The 18,977-nt window shown below is 32.1% G+C and overlaps 4 protein-coding genes across 7 annotated transcripts; 1 reads left to right on the top strand and 3 right to left on the bottom strand.

The window, feature by feature from the left end:
* Nucleotides 1-72: 72 nt before the first annotated feature.
* On the bottom strand, nucleotides 73-11,052 carry LOC124431806 (metastasis-associated protein MTA3). 4 transcript variants are annotated; one of them, XM_046980111.1, is made up of 13 exons: nucleotides 9,967-11,052; nucleotides 8,450-8,517; nucleotides 8,194-8,287; nucleotides 5,849-6,031; nucleotides 4,110-4,361; nucleotides 3,758-4,029; nucleotides 3,487-3,675; nucleotides 2,981-3,397; nucleotides 2,291-2,891; nucleotides 1,989-2,138; nucleotides 1,870-1,899; nucleotides 1,082-1,340; nucleotides 73-921 (listed from the first exon to the last, which is right to left on the bottom strand). In XM_046980111.1, exons 1-13 carry the CDS (start codon nucleotides 10,067-10,069, stop codon nucleotides 783-785), a joined length of 2,757 nt encoding a protein of 918 aa, XP_046836067.1. In that variant the 5' UTR covers nucleotides 10,070-11,052; the 3' UTR covers nucleotides 73-782. The 4 variants fall into 4 exon arrangements, with proteins under 4 accessions (XP_046836067.1, XP_046836070.1, XP_046836069.1 ...); XM_046980114.1 differs by lacking the exon at nucleotides 9,967-11,052 and adding an exon at nucleotides 9,006-9,099; XM_046980113.1 differs by lacking the exon at nucleotides 5,849-6,031.
* Nucleotides 11,053-11,882: 830 nt separating this feature from the next.
* Nucleotides 11,883-15,077, bottom strand: LOC124431810. The gene is made up of 3 exons (XM_046980119.1): nucleotides 13,696-15,077; nucleotides 12,818-13,621; nucleotides 11,883-12,727 (listed from the first exon to the last, which is right to left on the bottom strand). The coding sequence occupies exons 1-3, from the start codon at nucleotides 14,036-14,038 to the stop codon at nucleotides 12,693-12,695; spliced, it is 1,182 nt and encodes a 393-aa protein (XP_046836075.1). The 5' UTR covers nucleotides 14,039-15,077; the 3' UTR covers nucleotides 11,883-12,692.
* A 418-nt stretch (nucleotides 15,078-15,495) lies between these two features.
* Nucleotides 15,496-16,983, top strand: LOC124431767. Its single transcript, XM_046980023.1, has 5 exons — nucleotides 15,496-15,669; nucleotides 15,738-16,006; nucleotides 16,138-16,308; nucleotides 16,396-16,477; nucleotides 16,557-16,983. The coding sequence occupies exons 1-5, from the start codon at nucleotides 15,526-15,528 to the stop codon at nucleotides 16,755-16,757; spliced, it is 867 nt and encodes a 288-aa protein (XP_046835979.1). The 5' UTR covers nucleotides 15,496-15,525; the 3' UTR covers nucleotides 16,758-16,983.
* A 200-nt stretch (nucleotides 16,984-17,183) lies between these two features.
* On the bottom strand, nucleotides 17,184-18,533 carry LOC124431768 (MAD2L1-binding protein-like). Its single transcript, XM_046980024.1, has 2 exons — nucleotides 17,954-18,533; nucleotides 17,184-17,823 (listed from the first exon to the last, which is right to left on the bottom strand). The coding sequence occupies exons 1-2, from the start codon at nucleotides 18,370-18,372 to the stop codon at nucleotides 17,460-17,462; spliced, it is 783 nt and encodes a 260-aa protein (XP_046835980.1). The 5' UTR covers nucleotides 18,373-18,533; the 3' UTR covers nucleotides 17,184-17,459.
* Nucleotides 18,534-18,977: the final 444 nt, after the last annotated feature.

Raw genomic sequence — 18,977 nt, 5'->3', positions numbered from 1 at the left:
AAATAAATAAATAAATAAATAAATAAATAAATAAATAAAAAGGGCAGACAAGGGAAAGAAACCAATATATTCTTCCACTTATGCTTATGTTTATTTATTAATTGTTGCGACGGAAGTCATCAAACTTGAAAATTTAATAAAAATATTCACAATGAGCATTCTTTCTTTCTTACGTTCTTATCCGTTCTCTCTCACATTCGTTTCTGTTCGCGCACGAATGCACGCGACCTTATTGCGCGTATATGAGCCAATTTTGCCAACATTAAAGTCGTGTCCAACGGATTGGGACAAGTATTTTGTTGCCTGGCTATGCTGTATGAATGCATGGTATGATGTATATGTACATTCAATTATTAATAATTATTATTAATAACAACAATAATTAATACGAATAGAAAATCATGTTTCATTCGAATGACTTGATTTTTTTTTTATTTTTTTTTTATTTTTTTTTATTTTTTTTTTTTTTTTAAGTTCGATGAACATTAACTTCATTAATTACTCATCTTTCGTCCTTACATGTGAGTTACGATTGGTAATGTCAGTGCAACATGCAGGTTCGGATAAGTGAGGCCTTCAGTTTCGACGACTCGCTGTTAATAACGGGATTTGACAAATGCCACACAAGCATTCTCATTTTTCTCAATTTCAAAGTTGTTCAATGATAATACACTAGCTGCAGTCTTTACAGCCGTCACCCTGGCACTGAAGTATAACGATGACGCAATCCCTTCGCAGCGATACCGATTTGAATCAGCTGCTTAACCGATCGTATTACCGATTCAATCGAGTATTACGACCATATCATCACCACGTACCGTTCTTTGTGAATGAGGTGGATGTAAAGGTGTCGATAATCTACGCCATGGCTTACGCGCTGCTCTTCGTAATTCCACCGATGATAAACTTCTTCTGATTCGTCTGTAATGTAATAAGCATTGATGATGAAATCTTCATTTATATAAATTCGTATGTTTTAATAAATTTATTATTATTATTATTATTATTATTATTATTATTATTATTATTATTATTATTATTATTTTTGTTTTCTTCTTTCTTTTTTTCCTTTATTACTAACTTCGTCTGATCTGAAGCACGAAAGTAAACATCATCTGGCGCATCCATCCACGATATAACTTGTTTACGCGCGTTACTCCTAGATAAAGGTGGACCATGTGGCAAGGAGTGCGGATGCACAGCTCTTCCATTAAGCGGTGGTGCTAACGGAAGAACAGCAGGAGCAGTATGTTCCAAAGCATGTTTTGGATGTAACTGCTGAGAATGATGAGCCCTTTTTGCAGGTGGTCCAACAGGGAGCCCTGCGTTCAGGGCAATACCTGTAAAATAACACAAGATCTCTTTTTAAACTGCTTGTCGGTTGTAAGTTCTTTTTTTTAAATCGCTCATGTTTCTATCCATGGACGCAAATGCATCGCTAAAACATACTGTTGGAATACATATATCTAATACAATTTAAAAATATAATTCTTTGAATATCTACTATACATTGCACTATCAAAGTTTTATAATTCTCAATAATAAAGTTTTATAATTCTAATAGATTAATTAGAAAATAATAAATCTCTTAGAAACAGTTGTACACTATTTAAAGTTTGACAAATTTTATCTTTTCTTTTTTTTTTTTTTTTTTTTTTTTTTTATTACTATTATTATTAAAATACTTTATCTTGAAATATATAAACTTCATATGGTAAGTTTACATAAACTCGTCTGATAATATTTTTCAAATATCGGTGATAATTCATAAAGCACATAAGTTCTTCAATTGTCATGTGAACACTCCAACATTCATGTTCATTACAATCTCATATTTTGTTTTCTCTGTTCGTTAAATTTGTATTTTACCTTCATCCCAATCCACATCAGAGTAGTAGCCAGTAAACAGAGACAACATTCAATACTGGGGAATAGGCTTTTACCATAAAGAAAAAGTTCTAATATCAATAAGTATTACTTAAACTTACCATCCGAACCATTGATTTCATCGAATGGAGGCCTTGTGCGTTTTAATATAGTTTGTTGAGTTTGCATAGCAGGCTGTACTTGAGGTGGAGTTAATGTAAGCCTGTCTACTTCTGGTTTATTCGGTACTCTTTCATATAAAAGACTACCATCTGTAACATGTCAATATTGTTAAGAATATAACAAAAAATTACTTAGTTTAATTATGAAGTATATCTTATAATAATTTGCAAAATGTTTAATTACGTTAATTATGAATGAACGATATATACACATACACACACATATATATATATATATATACCAGGTGCTTTAGGAGGACGAGGAAATGAAACACGATCTGGTTGTTTACGTTGCGCTGGTGCTGTAAGTGTCAACCAATCCCAATCTCCAGGCTGTCTTGGAGAAGGATGATCACCCAAGCGCGTAGCTATGTCAGTAACACGAGGGCGAGGTCTGGGTCGAACTGCACGCGCTAAAATGCGCAATTCAGCAGGACTTTTAGAAGTTAATTGAGGCGATGCACAAAGATGTCGTAGTGGAGCCGCATTCACCGGCTGATGAGGTGCTCTGGCAGCGTGACGTGTACGTAACTGGGTAGCACAAAGTCGACGAGCAGCTCGCGCTAATGCCGGAGTACGTAAATAAAATGCTGAGCGCGTTTTCATAACAGGCCGTGGAGATCCACTGCCGCCGCCTCCACTTGCTCCGCTTCCTCGTAAGTCAACACCATGAGCACTGGCATAATGTCGGCTAAGGTGAGCCTTCAGTTTAAATTCTTTACCGCAAGAAGGAATGCTGCAACGATGTGGTCTATGAGCACCACCAATTCCTTTACTTTCTTCATCAGATCCAGCACCACCTCTTTTTCGTTCCAAATCTACATCATCGATACGAGAGGGAACCTAGATAGTTACACAAGGAATATTTAATTAAATTGTTAATATGCCGAATTACATTAAGTTATATTTAATAAAACAGTAATCTAATATACCTTCAATCCACCATATTTTTTCCAATACATCCAGCAAGATTGACATAAACGACATTGCATGTGTGATGGCCCCCAGGCATACCATTGCGAACTTTGCATAACTTGACAGCTCTCACAAGGTTTACCACCAACACCAACCATAAGTATACCAGTATTATCACTCATATTACCATTGCTATTGCCATTCAGTACATTAGTTGGTTTTCCATTAGAATTATTAGTATTTCCCAATGGAACAATCGTAGTTCCAGAAGCCGTAGCAGAAGGTACAGGTGTTTTATTATAATTTGGTATATAAACTTGTTTTAATTTACTTTCTGCTTCTACAGCCTTTACCCTTTTTTGTTGCACATAACGATCAGTTGTTTTCCACATGTAGTAATATTCAATAACATTTTTCAATGTCTTCCAAGGTAGCTGAAGCATTAAGTTCATAGATTGTATTAAAAACATATAGTTGAAATAAAATTATATACTAATAAATCCTAGTAAATTTATATGCTTACAAAATCCTGACGTATATCAGAGAAATCCTTTCCATATTTATCAAGAGCTTCTTCAAACAAATTTGCCTCTGAGGCACTCCATTCTTCCATCTCATCTCTGCATAATACTGGGCCAGAACTAGGCACTAGCGATGACATGGCTTTAGCTACATCATAATTGTGTCGATGTAAAGTATCCATTGCATGAAACTAAAATAATTACAATAGGATATTAAATATTTTTTAAATACAATGTTATATCATTATCCTTACATACAAATTTGATACTTACTAGAGTAATATCTCTGGATGCAGCAGCTGCAGACATATGCAAAGAGGGTTGTTTGACAGATGATGAGCAATCAAGAGCTCTTGCGAAAGTGCCAACAGATCGACTAACAACAAGGAATTGATCAATTTGACGATCTGTCAATGAATGGCGTGGTGTCCATACTAATGTTTCTAGATCCTGTAACCTGCGAGGATCTGCTTCTTTTTCAGCAGGTGTTAGGGGTAATGGTGCTATTCCATCAGCTTGATATCTACTTCCTACTCTAATTTCACCTATAACATTTAATATAATAGGCAAATAAATATATTAGACATTAAGAAATTGACCTTAGTATTTTCACCTAAATAATTACCCTTATCAGCTAACAAAGTACGCTGAGCTGGATCGAAAACTAAGCAGTAAAAGAACGAATCTTCTTTATTTAGATAACTTAATAACGATTCTGTCTCATTTAACAATGTCACACAGCATTTGCCTCTTATATGTGTGGCAGGCATTGTTTCTACCTGTCGAGATAAAAAAAGTTCTCTATGCTTCATTTGATGGCGTTGTTTAGTACTTAATTCCATTACTCCTCCAGGACCTACTACACTTTCTTCCATCCCTGTATTTTAAAAAAAAGTTTATACTATTGTGATTGCACATACTATATAGACAACTAATATTATGAAAAGCTTAAATGATATTTTGCTAAATAAAGAATGTAATAAAATTCACGCTTAATCAAACTTTTGTTTTATGTTCGTTAAATGATAAAGTTAGTAGAATGTATTTTTTTCATTGTAAATATCTTTCAATATAAGAAAATTTTAATTTATACTAGTACTTGTATATATAATACAATAATAATAATGTTAAATCGAATTTAATACCCACGTATATATTGTGCTAGTATCCACCAATTAAAGTGGTTATTTCTTATCGTTTATAAAATAATACTATTTTCTTAGCACTTATTAGTATGATTTTAAAATGCTTTTTTATCAATATAATATTTTCTATACTATTAAATCAAATGTAAATGAAACGCAGGGATATGGCAGAATCAATCAAAATGCGCAGTAATGAACCAAAAGATACTAGCAAGAGCGGGCAACAAAAAAAGGTGCAAAAAGAATTGTAAGTCAATAACATTCATAGCAAAAAGAAAAGTATTTTTAAAAGAACACAACATATTTAGAGAAGCCTCAGATTACTAAAGAATCATCATTCTATACGGCGGGATTTTCTTGCGAGTTGATGTGGATGGTATGATACTAATAAAAATGATAAATGAAAATGAAGCCAAACATATCATCAAGAGATGGAAATGCTGAATGAATAGATTTTAATGTGTATAATTATATATTAATTAAATATATATATATATATATATTGTTCAGTAAATGTATACTATTTAGATTATTAACAATTTGATGCAATATGAAGTATCTGCATGATAAAAAGATGTATGGGCTTTTCTATAAACATTACATTTATAGACGGAGTTACCGAAAACTTCTTACGCTAAACTACGAACGAGAAGCTCCGATTAACCCAAATTGTTGTCTCTTTGGCCTTACAGTGAATTTCAGCCTTTCTTACAGCAAACACCAAGATTACAAAGAATTTTTAAATCCCGCCGTTGAATCTGTAGCCTTACATCATCACTGGCTTCTATATACAACTAATGAAATAATTAAGGAGCACAGTTGTGACACTCACTGATGAATCTACAATTATTTATTATTTGTTTATATAGATGTGCACAAAGTATTTTTTAAGTAATATTTTTTATACATTAATTAGTTTAAACTCCTAAATTTATATAAAAGAACAAACCTTCTTTTCTTTAAATAATACTTTATTTTATGATCTAAAAAAAAAAGAAAAAAAAAAAAAAAAAAAAAAAAAAAGATAGAATTCTGGAAAAATGCTTTTTTTGTTCTGTATTTATTTATGCATAAACAATATAAAAGTAATTAATAAAATATAATATAAGCCTATATTCCATAAATTTATAACCTTAGAAATATGAAAATCTTTATATTATTTTTATTTTATTACTAGATTCATCTGTAGTGGTCACTTTCTAATCGACTGCTCACTCACCATGGGGCTCTTGGGCCTCCGATAGCGGGGCCTTCAGCCAGCCCCCTTTCCCGCCCCCTTTGTTCATCACTTTCGGCCCAATCCCATCTTTATTAGTGATTTCCTTAGTAGAATCTGGATTCTCCAGTTTCGTACTCTGTGTGCTCGCAGGAGATTCTGACCTTTGCTGCTCCGCACTTGCCACTGGAATTTTTATTACAAAACCCACTCTACTATTTTTGATTATTAATTTTTGAAACTAATTCAACATAAAAAACAAGGATAGTCTACAAACTAAATAGTAGACTTAGTAAAAGAATAAACTAACAAATTTTCTTTATGTGTCATTACATATACAATAGATAACAAATCTATGAAATTTTATGAAAATATATGTGTCAGTAAAGATACATATATGTCTGTATAAACAGAATTTCGATTACATTAGCCAATTCCCACCACGTTTCTATTTACAAATTTAATTTACATTGAAACTTATTTTTTGAAGCTACAAAATAATATAATGGCATAAATTCATCATTATAATAAATTTTCTCTCTACATAGATTTACTATAATATATTATAGAATAAGTAATTAACTTTCTTCTTCTTTTTTATTTTTTAATACTAGTAAAAAGTAATTATTAATTACAGACACACAAATTGGCAAGTATATAATAATAAAACTATATAAACGAATAGATATGGTATTAGTAAATTGTTGTATATTGAGATATTTTTAATTTTCTTTCTTCAAAATCAAATGAGAAATAAAGAACAAAAAAAGCAAAAAATGATCATTTCTTTTATATATATATATATAAAATGTAGTCATATCACATACTTGTGTATATATATTTGTTTATATATGTATAGATTGCACATAGCTTTTTTCAGAAAATTTGCACAGCTCAAAATGCGGGGAACGAGGCAGAATAGGGAGAGTCTGATTTGAAACAAATACCGGCGGATAGAGATACAATACAAGTAGAAGCACATAAGAGTGAAAGAGAGCGGATGCTCACACACACATTCTTACTCGCGCACGACATAAAAGGAGGGAGGAGGGAGGGAGGAGGGCAAGAGGGAAGGTGGAGGAGGTGGAGGAGATGGAGGTAGATGAGGTGGAGGAGGTGGAGAAGGTGGAGGAGGTAGAGGACGCATGGTGAGAGGAGAGGAGGGAACAAATGCTTAAAACGAAGATGGCTAGTGGAGGCCCACCACCGCCACCAGTTTTGCCCAGGCTCGCACACGAGAGTGTTTGTGTGTGTGTCTTCGTCCTTCTCCATTCGTGATAGGTATATACGTATGTATTGCAGTGTCCAAAGAGAGTAGTGGCGAGTTGAATGTGTGTGTGCGTGTAAGTATATGTGTATACGTGCAAAAGAGAGAGAGAGAGAGAAAGAGAGAGAGGGAGAGAGAGAGAGAGAGAGAGAGAGAGAGAACACACATAACACGTACCCGACCAACCCCTGCGTCAGTCATTCATTTAGTTGAGGCTGGCGGGAGGAAAGGTGGAGGTGGAATGGGGGCCTTGGCGGGTGTACCGCCCCCCCTAACCACCCCCAGCAGATCGATACAACCCCCATTCCACCCCACTGCCACCCCCCAACTTTACTTATTATACATTCCCACCCTTACCCCCCAGCCGCCCCCTCAATCCCCACGTCTCATTATCTTTGCCACTGCAAAGGAAAAATCGAGAGAGTTTCGGAGACTCACACACTCGCACATGTATATATGAATGAGCGCGCGTAGAGACACATGCATACACGTACCTCCATTTCTATCGTATTCTGTCGCTTTATCATTTACAAATGTATTTATGAACGCGTTTATATGTATATATATGTATAAATTTTATCGAACTTCATTTTTTAGGTCCTATGCTCAATTCTAATCGTTGCTTTTTCACAAATTTGTTTCTATTCACACGGTGAGCTTCGAGTAACGTTTAGATTTTAAATGAAAGCTGTTATTTAAGAAATTCGACTGGATAAATGATGAAAAAATTATAATTTATATAAAAATTACGAATATATATGTATATGTGTGTGTGTGTGTGAGTATATATATATATATATGTGTACATACTCAATAACTTACTGATCATATTAATATATTTTTTCATTTGAAAAACGTAAAATCTCACGCAAATTTCACGTTCAGTTATCCGTTTTCCCCTCAACAAGAGAAAAAAAAAAAAAAAAAAAAAAAAAAAATACCAGAAAATTTAATATATTCTTATTCTTAATAAATAATACAAATTAAGATCTTTAAAAATCTTATGTTATATATATTTTTATAATTAAATATAGAAATTTATAGCAACTTATAGATTTAATATATACTATAATTTACTTACACTGATGTTTGTCTGCTAACATTATTAAAGTATTAGGTAAATCCCTCCGCCTAAAAAAGCACATGACTTTTGCTTCAACATTTCCACTTGCGGTCTAAAACAAAACAATACATCAATGTAAATTATAACATGTTTTTCTTTTTTTGTTAATACAAAAAGAAATACCAGTTGTAACTTATTAACATATACATTTAAACCATTTAAACCACATATACATTAAAATTTCAATTAACTTAATCTTAGAATTTTATCTTACCTTATTTAACTCTTCTATCCTTCTTATTTGGTAAGGAGAAGTGGAAGAAGTTTCGAAATATACATAATCTGAAATAATATGTTTATATTATATATGTTATTTCAATATAACAGGATTCCATTGAATTAAAAAAACTATATTATATATATTTATGATATATTATATATATATATATATATATATATATATATAATAATATATAACAAAATATATTAATAAATTGTAAGAAGAATTTAAATATATTCCAGAATATATAAAAAATATTTTAATGATTAAAAATGATATTAATCGTTTTCGTTTTAATTGAACTTATTCGCTTCGAAAAGTATTAATTATCGAACATTATTAAATTATTATTACGAAGCATATAAATCAAATTTATATTATTCTTTTCAATAAAGTTGCACAAATATCTGCACAATCTTAACGATTTTTTTACTGTATTAACCAGAATTCAACAAAGGTTATTAAAACGAACTTTCATGTTTTTCAAATATGAAAAATTTCATATCGGAAATTTTCTTTTATAAATGTATAAAACGTTGTTTAATCACACCATCTTATCTAATATCTACTATCAAAAGAACGCAATTCGAAATATTATTTGCTTCGTTTTTGCGTTTCATCCTCTTGCGACGATATTTTTTTTTTTTTTTTTTTTTTTTTCCCTTCTTTTACTTCACTAACGTATATCTCGCACAATATAGCGCAAGTATAGGGGAAAAAAAAAGAGAACATCGTCTGCGAAGGAATATAAGTAACTAGAGGTATTGGCGGGTAAATAGGAACTATTAAAATTCGTCGATTTTACAGAATAATGATGTCGAACGCGTTCGAGAAATGTAAGATTTCGAAAAAAAAAAGGAAGAAGAATACTTATAGAAATAAAGAAATAATTTCAATCAACGGGATTCATCGTGCAAGAAATTAGCATGACCCGAAGGAAGGAGCAATAGTGGGTCCGGTATAGGGTGGTAGGGAGATAGGTAAAATATGGGGAGAGAGGGAAAGGAGGGAAAGGGGGTTGAAGGGGGAGAGTAGCGGGAGGGTAACGGTAGGGAGGAAAAGAGAAAAGCAGACGTAGACGTACAGGACGCTGCACGGTAGCGGGGAAGCGGTAGCAGGAGGGAGAAGAGGAGGAAGAAGAAGAAGAAGAGGAGGAGGAGGAGGAGGAGGCAAAGAGAGAGAGAGAGAGAGAGAGAGAGTGAGAAAGGGGAGCAGAGGGGTGGACGGAGAGGAAAAGAGGGGAAAGACGAAGAGAGAAAAGAAGAGGGGTCTCGCGCGCGCGGGGAGAAAATGGGGTAAAACGGGGACGCCATAGCGATGCCATTTGCAAACATTAATTTGTCCTAGGTTAATTAAAGCCGCGTTGTTTGTGGTGTTCGAGCTATGGTAGATTGTTCACGGGGTTTCGAATAAAATATTTTTTTTTTTTCTCCATTTTTCCTTCCTCCTCTCTTTTTTCTTTCTTTCTTTCTTTTCTTTTCTCTCTCTCTTTCTTTCTTTTTATATTTTACCTCCCACTCGGTACATGTTGGCCGTCATGTTGCTGGCGTCCTGTTGTCCAGCCCCGAGAGCGAAATTGGCGTTCTCGTGGTTCTCTCGGTATTCGGCCGGCATCGGCACGAACTCGTCCTTCAACGACGCGAATTTATCGGCCCCCGAGAACACTTATTCCACCAGTCCACGAAGTTTAGCACGTCGCGGTGTCACTTCATCGTGTTTGTTGTCTCTCTCGCGCACGCTACTTCTCTCGTCTTGTACGGCTCTGTCTCTCTCTCTCTCTCTCTCTCTCTCTCTCTCTCTCTTCTGTCTTTATCTCTATCTCACATTACACGCGCACCGCGCGCTTCTTTACCAGCAGCTGTCTCACCGCACTGCCACTCGACGCGATGACTACGAAGGCGACCAGGAGACTACCTCTCACAACGACGCACGTAGAGACGCACGCGGAAGAACGAAGCAAAGGATATCGCACGCGCGCACAGAGCAACTCTTCACTCTATCTCTATCTCCCTCTCCTTCTTTCGACGTTCATATATATATTTATATATATATATATATATATATATATTATATATATATATGCATATATCGTCTATATCTATTTTCTTGGTTTCTTCGTCTACTCGTTTTCTCGTTTCTATTTTTCACGTATTCGTTACGATTATGAAGATGAAGAGAACACAAAAACGGCGAAAAAGACGGTGACGACAGCAATACCGAAGAAGAGATACATCGTCAGTGACCGTTGCTTCGTTCGCAAAGGAACAACGCCATTTTCATTCTGCCGCGAGCGCGAGCAGGCTGTACGATCTTCTCTCCCTCCACCAGCATCACTACTGCCACCACTACAACTATCGCCCACTGTCGTCGCTACTCGTATACCTTGGCAATCTTTAATGCCGCGTGTATTCGAAATGTTATCACCACTTTTCTTATAGACAATTTATTTTCAAACAATATCTAAAATTAACAATTCGAAAGTTCGATGATTTAATGTTCGTTTAAAAGTATTAAAAATAACAGATGATCGTATAAAAATGTCCTATTTGTGAAGATTGCGACACAATATCCTAACTAACGTATGCAAAATTAACACGCTATCATGAACACCACGAAACACGAACGTTGATCGAATGATGTCAAGAGAACTTAACGTTTTATAGACTAATGTCGACTACACAAGCGCCATTTGTTTAGTCTTCGTTTTTCTGCTCGTTCATTGGTCGCTTTGCAACTAATGGAAAACATAGGAAACAATTAATTACAAGTGTCGCCATCTAACGTATTTTTAAGCGGTCAATAATTGTAGCGCGAAATTTAAATTGTTTCAACAACAAGTAATCATTTGTTATAATATAATCTTCGATGTAATTTCATTACTTGTATCATACATTTTATAATTTCATTTAAATTTTATCTTACAGAAATCAGTAAATAGTCTTATATAAAATAATACTCATTTAATTAATTTATGAAATATTTATATTTACGAAATTAGTCTTTCTATACACTTCCTTACGCGCAGTCACATATTTCTTCTTCACTTGTATTGTTAAAAGGTATATGTAAAAAGATAATTAAAATTACTCGCTAAGACGCAAAGCTTATGCGAGATTGCCTTTTTTGTGAAAATGTTTGGTAATGCGCCTGACTAACAATAAATAGAATGACGAACGTGTCGATTTGATGCGAATACGTAACACAGAATTATATTCATATGTACATACATAATAATAATAATAATAGCACTAGCAGTTGCAGTTGTAATAGTCTAGTAATTTTAGCAATAATAGTAATAGTTGTAATTATAATAATAATAATAATAATAATAATAATAATAATAATAATAATAATAATAATAAAATTATAATAATAATAATAGAAATAACATAAGTGCTTTATAATAATAATGAAAATAATAATACACTTTCATGGATATTTATAATTTAATTTCATGAAATTTAGATAGTTATGTAAGGCACACCCTATGGTCTTTATCAAGTGATTTTGTCTTGTCATCAATGTATAAATAAATGTATACGGTTGTAATACACGACTAACTTAATTGATGTATATTATACTATCTGTGAGAATTATTAATATGCTAACTATAGGCAATAATCTGTTCTGTACATAATCCTATCTTTTTACTAATCTTTTAAGATGGGTAATCGTACTTTTTAATAATAATAATAATAAAATAATAATAATAAAGATAATAATAACATTAATAAGAACAACAAGATAATGCATATACACAGGGTGAGAGCATGCTTCTTTCTACATAATATGAAAATCATGTGCAGTACCGTCAAATACAAAAAAGAGAATAGACTTTGTTTCTTAATATTAAATTGTCTCTACACTCATATATCGTTTATATAATCAGAAGATCATGTCATATTCTCTTTACTTTCCAAAACATCGATTATATCGTAAAAAAAAAATTGTCCAACGATTTTATACGTTTCTAGTAATTTTGTTAAATTCAACTAAAAATACTACTCATGATATAATTTGGTAATAATCTAAAATAGCTATGCCAATGTTGACAGTTTATGCATTTGTATGTACAAGTATAACATCCAGATGTTATCCTTCTGGTTGCACATCCCTACTTACTATGATATTATTGTTTATGGATAAAAAAATACTAATATATCGCATTGTTGTTGCAGGGGCAGTGTTTTCATAGTTTTGTCCATTGATAAGGCACCAATTTATGGGATCCTGAGATTCAACCGGCATGTTTTGATAGATTTAGAGGCATATCTAAATAATAATGAACATAGAATTATTTTTTTAATTATACGTCCTAATAAGTTTAATGTATCAATATAAAAATATGTTTAAAAAATATACCTGAAGGAGGAGTAAGCGTTTGTTCTCTGTAGTCTTTGTAATGATGTACAGGTGGTGATGGAGGATGAGGTGGTGGTGGGGCGTACAATGGCAAAGGGGGTGGGTAATGAACAGGTGATGGATAATGCATCCATAATGGAGCTCTATATGGTCCAGGAGGCAACATGGGAACACCATAGAGTGAATGATGCACAGTTGCATTGGTAGATCCAATATAAGGGTCCATTCGCACTCTCGGATAAGAGTTACTCGTTGAGTATTTCACAGGTTGCCTGTCATCTGGTTTCAACAAATTTCTTAAAAATCCTGGCTCAGGATTTGGTTTATCTTCTCCCAAAATACTAGTTATACTGTATGAAGATAACTGCTTTGGAGAAGGCGTAGAAGTACTGGTTATATTAACAGGCTGAGGTGTAGCACGCCTTTTTGATGCTTGATCCTCCAATGAAACTCTTTCTAGTTCCCTTAAAATACGTTTGCGAGGTGAAACAACATTAGGATCAAGGAGACGTGCTAATTTATCAACTATCAGACTTAAAGCTTTCCCAGATGATGTATCGTTCACTTTACGGCCTGGTTTTATATGAGATACTGAGGACTCTGGAATAAGCATTAAGGATGTGGGATCATGTGGACGACGACGTTTACGTGCTACCAAACGAGGATGCGCACAAAGCCGGGTTTTTGGATTTCTATGGTAATAAAAATTGAACTCTGTGGATATCCTGCGCCTGGGATTAGCTTGCTTCCAGCAGTGGTCTCTTTGCCAAGGGCTTGATTGAATCGAAGAATTATCATCAGAAACTGAAAATATATAATATGCTTAATTTATTCCTTCATTTGTATTTGTTTAAAGATATTATTCCTTTCAAACATACCGCTAAGAGAAGTGGTACTCTCTTGCCTGTTGGGTATAGTGCTTGCGGGTGGCCAGAATGTCTTTTTTGGAACAGGAAACCATGTTGTTCGTTCTCCATCTCTACGATGTGACAGCTCCAATATAAATTTTCCATCTTTAAAAAATTTTAATCTTCCTCCAGGAGTTGGCAAAAGATTACTATCAATACGTGGTTCAGTATGCTGTGTTGGTTGGGGACTTGTATTTTTACCATTGGTATTGGCAAGGGTTGGGTGCAATGTAGGAGGATCACGCGAGCACATCTCTGTCGTGCCCCTCACGTGACCTGTGTGAGCATGACATTCTGCTGACTTTTCACGCATGCTGATACTTTACCGGTATCCATTTTCCTCCACTTGACCTCCCATTCCTTAACCTCTGGATAACAGGTCTTATAAAATTATAGAACCTATGTGAGGTCTCCTTTTTGAATATTATATTTAAGAGCCAGACGTAGATAAATCTTGCTAAAGTATTCTTGTCATATCATTTGTCAGAAACATGTTTCTTAAATGAACTTTAAAGAACATCTGTCAGTGACAGAAATAGAATATAAAGTTTGTTATATACGATCATCAAGTCAAACACAATTTGGAATATTGATCTTGTAGAAGTGTCTTGTAGATTAGATTATTATATTGAAAGCTTGTGGAAGATGCATCAATGGTTGACAGGTAGTTTACATTGAAGACAAGCAAGCTTAAGACAGTGCCTGACAAGAAGTGATTATGAAAGCAGCATTCCTGTAGTATTCAATCAATCAGAAATACATTTTTTTTATAATCTGTAGTAGGTTGTAAAACGAAGATTTTGCATCTATAAAATCATTGTGGTAATATCGAATTACGATGCGGGCTATCATCGATACTCCAATAATGTTTTGTAGAAAATTTTAAAAGGAATCTGGTATACATAAGTGGCAGCCGCCAGATTCCCACCCACCCACGCACTGCCGCCTTTTGTAACGAGCCCTATTTCGTCTCCGAGTAGAGCCACATTGCAACGATATATCCTTAAGTGCAAACAAATTGATTTTCTTCTTACGATTGGGACTACGGCTCAACTTGGCTTTCTAAACGCGAGATTTTCATGGACCAAACACGGGGACGGCACTTTGTAATGGAAAACACGTTTCGGCCGACACATGTGTTTCACTTCACCCACAAAAGATTCACGTGTTTGCGATAACCGGCCTTATTCGTTCGAGGATTCTTTGTAACGTGCACACACCGCCGTTTTTCTCATGATTTTTGATCTTTCAATGTAAAAAAACAAGAAATTCTCGCCTTCGTGTACTCTTCTCATCGACAACACTGTGGCGGTTCGCGGTCCGCGCGTTCCTCCGTTTCTTAGTTCAACTCCCACAATCAGTCTATGGAACTTCGGATATATAGAGTTATCATGAACTTGTTATATTATGCCTTACGGAAATTCAATTATAAAAAAAAAAAATATAAGATGTACGATAGTATTAAATAATAGTAACTTGTATACTCTTTTCCTATATATTCGTACCGTAGTATTCGATTTTCTTATAATCGTATTCGTTACACACTTCACGAATTATAAATTATAATATCTACCCGTCTGTTTAACAAATCAAATATGGATTCATCTATGCGCGCATTAGTTCCATTGATAGATCGTTAACCAATCGGAACGCGCGAATTTTGAGAAATCAAAAAGTGGCGCTTAAATTTATATTTAATCTCATATAGTGAGAAAGAAATTTTTGTAAAGTCGAAATGAAAAGGATTTTCTGACATACGTCATTCGTCTTTTATTTTCATGTTATCGAGATACGAAAGAAATGCAATTAGTTGAAGAATACAAAGAATTCGTCGAGCGAGATTCAAAGGAGATTTCGATTTTATGGAAAATCATACAAATATTTTGTTATTTTTTAAGTGCAATATCCGGCTATTGTTCTTCTATTATATTCTATATTTTCTGGGTATATGTTCACATAAAATTGTTTATTTTCAAATTTTATATTTATAAATATTTTTTTAACATTTAAAGGAGGATATTTTTGGTGGAACGTGTCCTCTTTGGGCACGTGTATATGCTCATTCTACAGCGACTGTAATTAATTCTAATAATGATTATGAATCAAATGAAACTATTGTAATAGCAAATTTTAAAAATTGGTTAAGTCACATTGTTGTTAGATATGATAGTGAAACAAATTGTGAAATTTATTTTTTTGCGAGCTTACTTTCTTGTACATTTGGTATTATATGGATTGCAATGTTTTCTGTATGTGGCAAAGGTGGATATAATAATAGAATGCAAGTATTTACATTTTTATAGTTATTAAGATGCATAAATATTAAAATTTAATTTATGGATGCATTATCTTAATATTTATATTTTTATTTATATTAACAATTTAATGAGTTAATTCTTTTGTTTTAATTAGCATTCATTCTCCATGGAGAATCATTGTTCCAGCCTTACTTTTCAATTTTGCATTTTCAATACTTACTTTATATGCAACATACGAGTTGCAAGAAGGATATGCAAAATTTAGTTTCGATATACAAAAGGTTTTTTCAGAGCTAACAAAATGCAATGAAATAACGAATGAGATGTAAGTATATCGTAAAATACTCAACATATTTAAACATATTCATTTTTTAGTATCTTAATAGATATAAACTCTACCCATGTTTTTTAGGATCTGCAGTATTTTACAAAGTTATGTGGAAATGTATGGTGTTCATGGATATAATATATGTAATGTATTTTTTATACTACAGGTAAGTTTAACATTGAGAAAATTTATATTTAATAGATATATAGGAGTATAGTATTAAAAATAATATTTATTTATATTAGATTTTAGCATGGACCATGGCTTGGAGTTGGACTTTTAACTTAATGTTATTAGTGATACGTATTCTATTAGTTACTGACTTTCATATTTTAAAAGTTAGTGTTTATGAAATTCCATCTAATTCTATTATACCATCTTCAGAAAATGATAAAGATAACATAAAAACAGAGCCTTCTGAAAATGAAAAAAAGAAAACAAACTAACATGTACTTATAAAATACATATATACACACACACACACACACACACATATATATATATATATATATCTTATATATAAATGTGAAAGATAAATTATGCACATGTAACCTTATTTTTCTGATTAATACAATTTTGTATTATAGTAGAATAATTTAATGTTATGAACACATGTTTTAGTTTATGTATTTTTTGTATTAATGTTAATAGGAGAATATTATAAATCTTATAAAAATTAAAAATGTGAAGGTTCTTTTAAACATATAAAAATACAACCAGATTTATAAAATATTTTTATAAACAGTAAATATAAAAGTATAAAAAAGATGTGAACTAGACTAAATTCACAAATTCTTATTAACAAATGAATTTACTACTATTTTATATAAATATTTCTTTTATAATAGTCAATGTTAAAGTACTAAATACTTATATAAACAGTAGCCAACATATATGTGATATGATGATTATTATTATTATTATTAGCTTATCGATAAACGAGATGAAAAAAAAAATATTTATAAAAATATTATTTATAATGCATTTGTGAGAATTTTATCACATATTATGTTTTCTGTAAAAATGATTAAAAGTAAGTAAAATTATTTGAATAAAATTCAACTTAAATGAGCAAAAGTATGAAATTTATATGATAAAAATATAAAATTAGACTATAAATACTTTTCATCCTTATTACAAATTTAAAGTTATCTAACATATTTGAATCCTTTAATTACTTCCCTAGATTGATACCATAGAAAAGGTGCTTGTACAATTTGTTCGTTGGACTGTTTCTCGCATTGCATAGTCGAGTCATTTTTACATGGATTGGTAAGTTCACGATATACTTTGACTAAATTTCTACAATTACAATCTATATCAAGTTGATTATTATATAGCAACTTGATTCTAAAAGTTTGTGATGTCTGTATTGAAGGTATATAATGTGGTTTTGGTAGAAAGAAATTAGATATACTATTATTATGACTTTTTTGTAATAAAAGAAATGTGTTTGTAGGTCCTAAAGGTAAAGTCATAGCATCTTGAAATTCTGTACATTCCATCATTGATCTATAAATAAAATTAAAAATAAAAATAAAAATTGCAACTCTCTTTGATAATCAGAACTATATAGTTAAAGTAATGATAAAAGTATAAATATTGATTAGTTACATAACAAAATTATTTATAAACCATTTACCTCATTAGATTAAGAAGAGGTTTCTGTGAAGAATGTTTACACTCTATATGACACAAACTATCAAGAATATGTGTTGGTAATTCCAATGTAATTTGTAGCTTCGGTGATATTATCGTTGGACCAACAATGATTAAAATTTCCTTAACTTCGCAATCTTTAAGAAGTAATTCGGAAGATAAGTGATCAGACACATTTGTTAAGGAATTTAATAATGTTTTGATGAATGATGAATTTCTGTCCGATTTTTTAGTCCTGGCTTGTAAGTGCACCAAGGAATCATATGTAAACGGTATTTGTTGTTTTTGATATAATACATATTTTATAAATTCGATAATAAGTTTTGTGCACGAATCACTGGTCAGATGTTCATCCAATATTACATTGATATCTGTTTCACATTTTCGAATATTTGAAAACATCTTAAATGAATTAACATAACAAAAAAATTAATGTAGCATATATTTATCAATTAGATTAATCCACAAGTAAAAATTATATATAGTAACAGATATAAACAAACATTATTATAATCTTAAATACAAAAAAAAGAACAGAAATAAACTATCGAACATCGTTTGGCTTGAACAACCATTGATTATATTCACGATCATAGATGGTGAAATTCGTATATATATTATTAGAACGATAGCTATCGAAAATTATTCTTTTGATTGAAATATAATTATATTTACAAATTTGATTATACGTTTATATATAAGAAGGAATTATAAAAATTATTAATAATAAAGCAACATATAAAGGTATAAGACTTAAACGTTGTTATACTATTTCGAAATTAGTCTTTAAAGATTTCCAACTTTGAATTTTCAACGGTTGGTGTATTTACTAGTTTATTTTCAAAAAGATATGTTTACAGAAAGGATAATAGAAAAAGGAATATAGTCGTTTCATTTTTGGCGCGAAGTTGTTTTGTAACTATTATAATTGTATTTAAGAAAAAAGTAAACAAAAGAAAGATACATTGTATTTAGTTGAAAAAAAAATTTTAACGATCCGTGTGGTA

This window comes from Vespa crabro, chromosome 22 (genome assembly GCF_910589235.1).
Source record: "Vespa crabro chromosome 22, iyVesCrab1.2, whole genome shotgun sequence".
NCBI lineage: Eukaryota > Metazoa > Arthropoda > Insecta > Hymenoptera > Vespidae > Vespa > Vespa crabro.
This window is presented reverse-complemented; position numbering and strand designations above follow the sequence as displayed.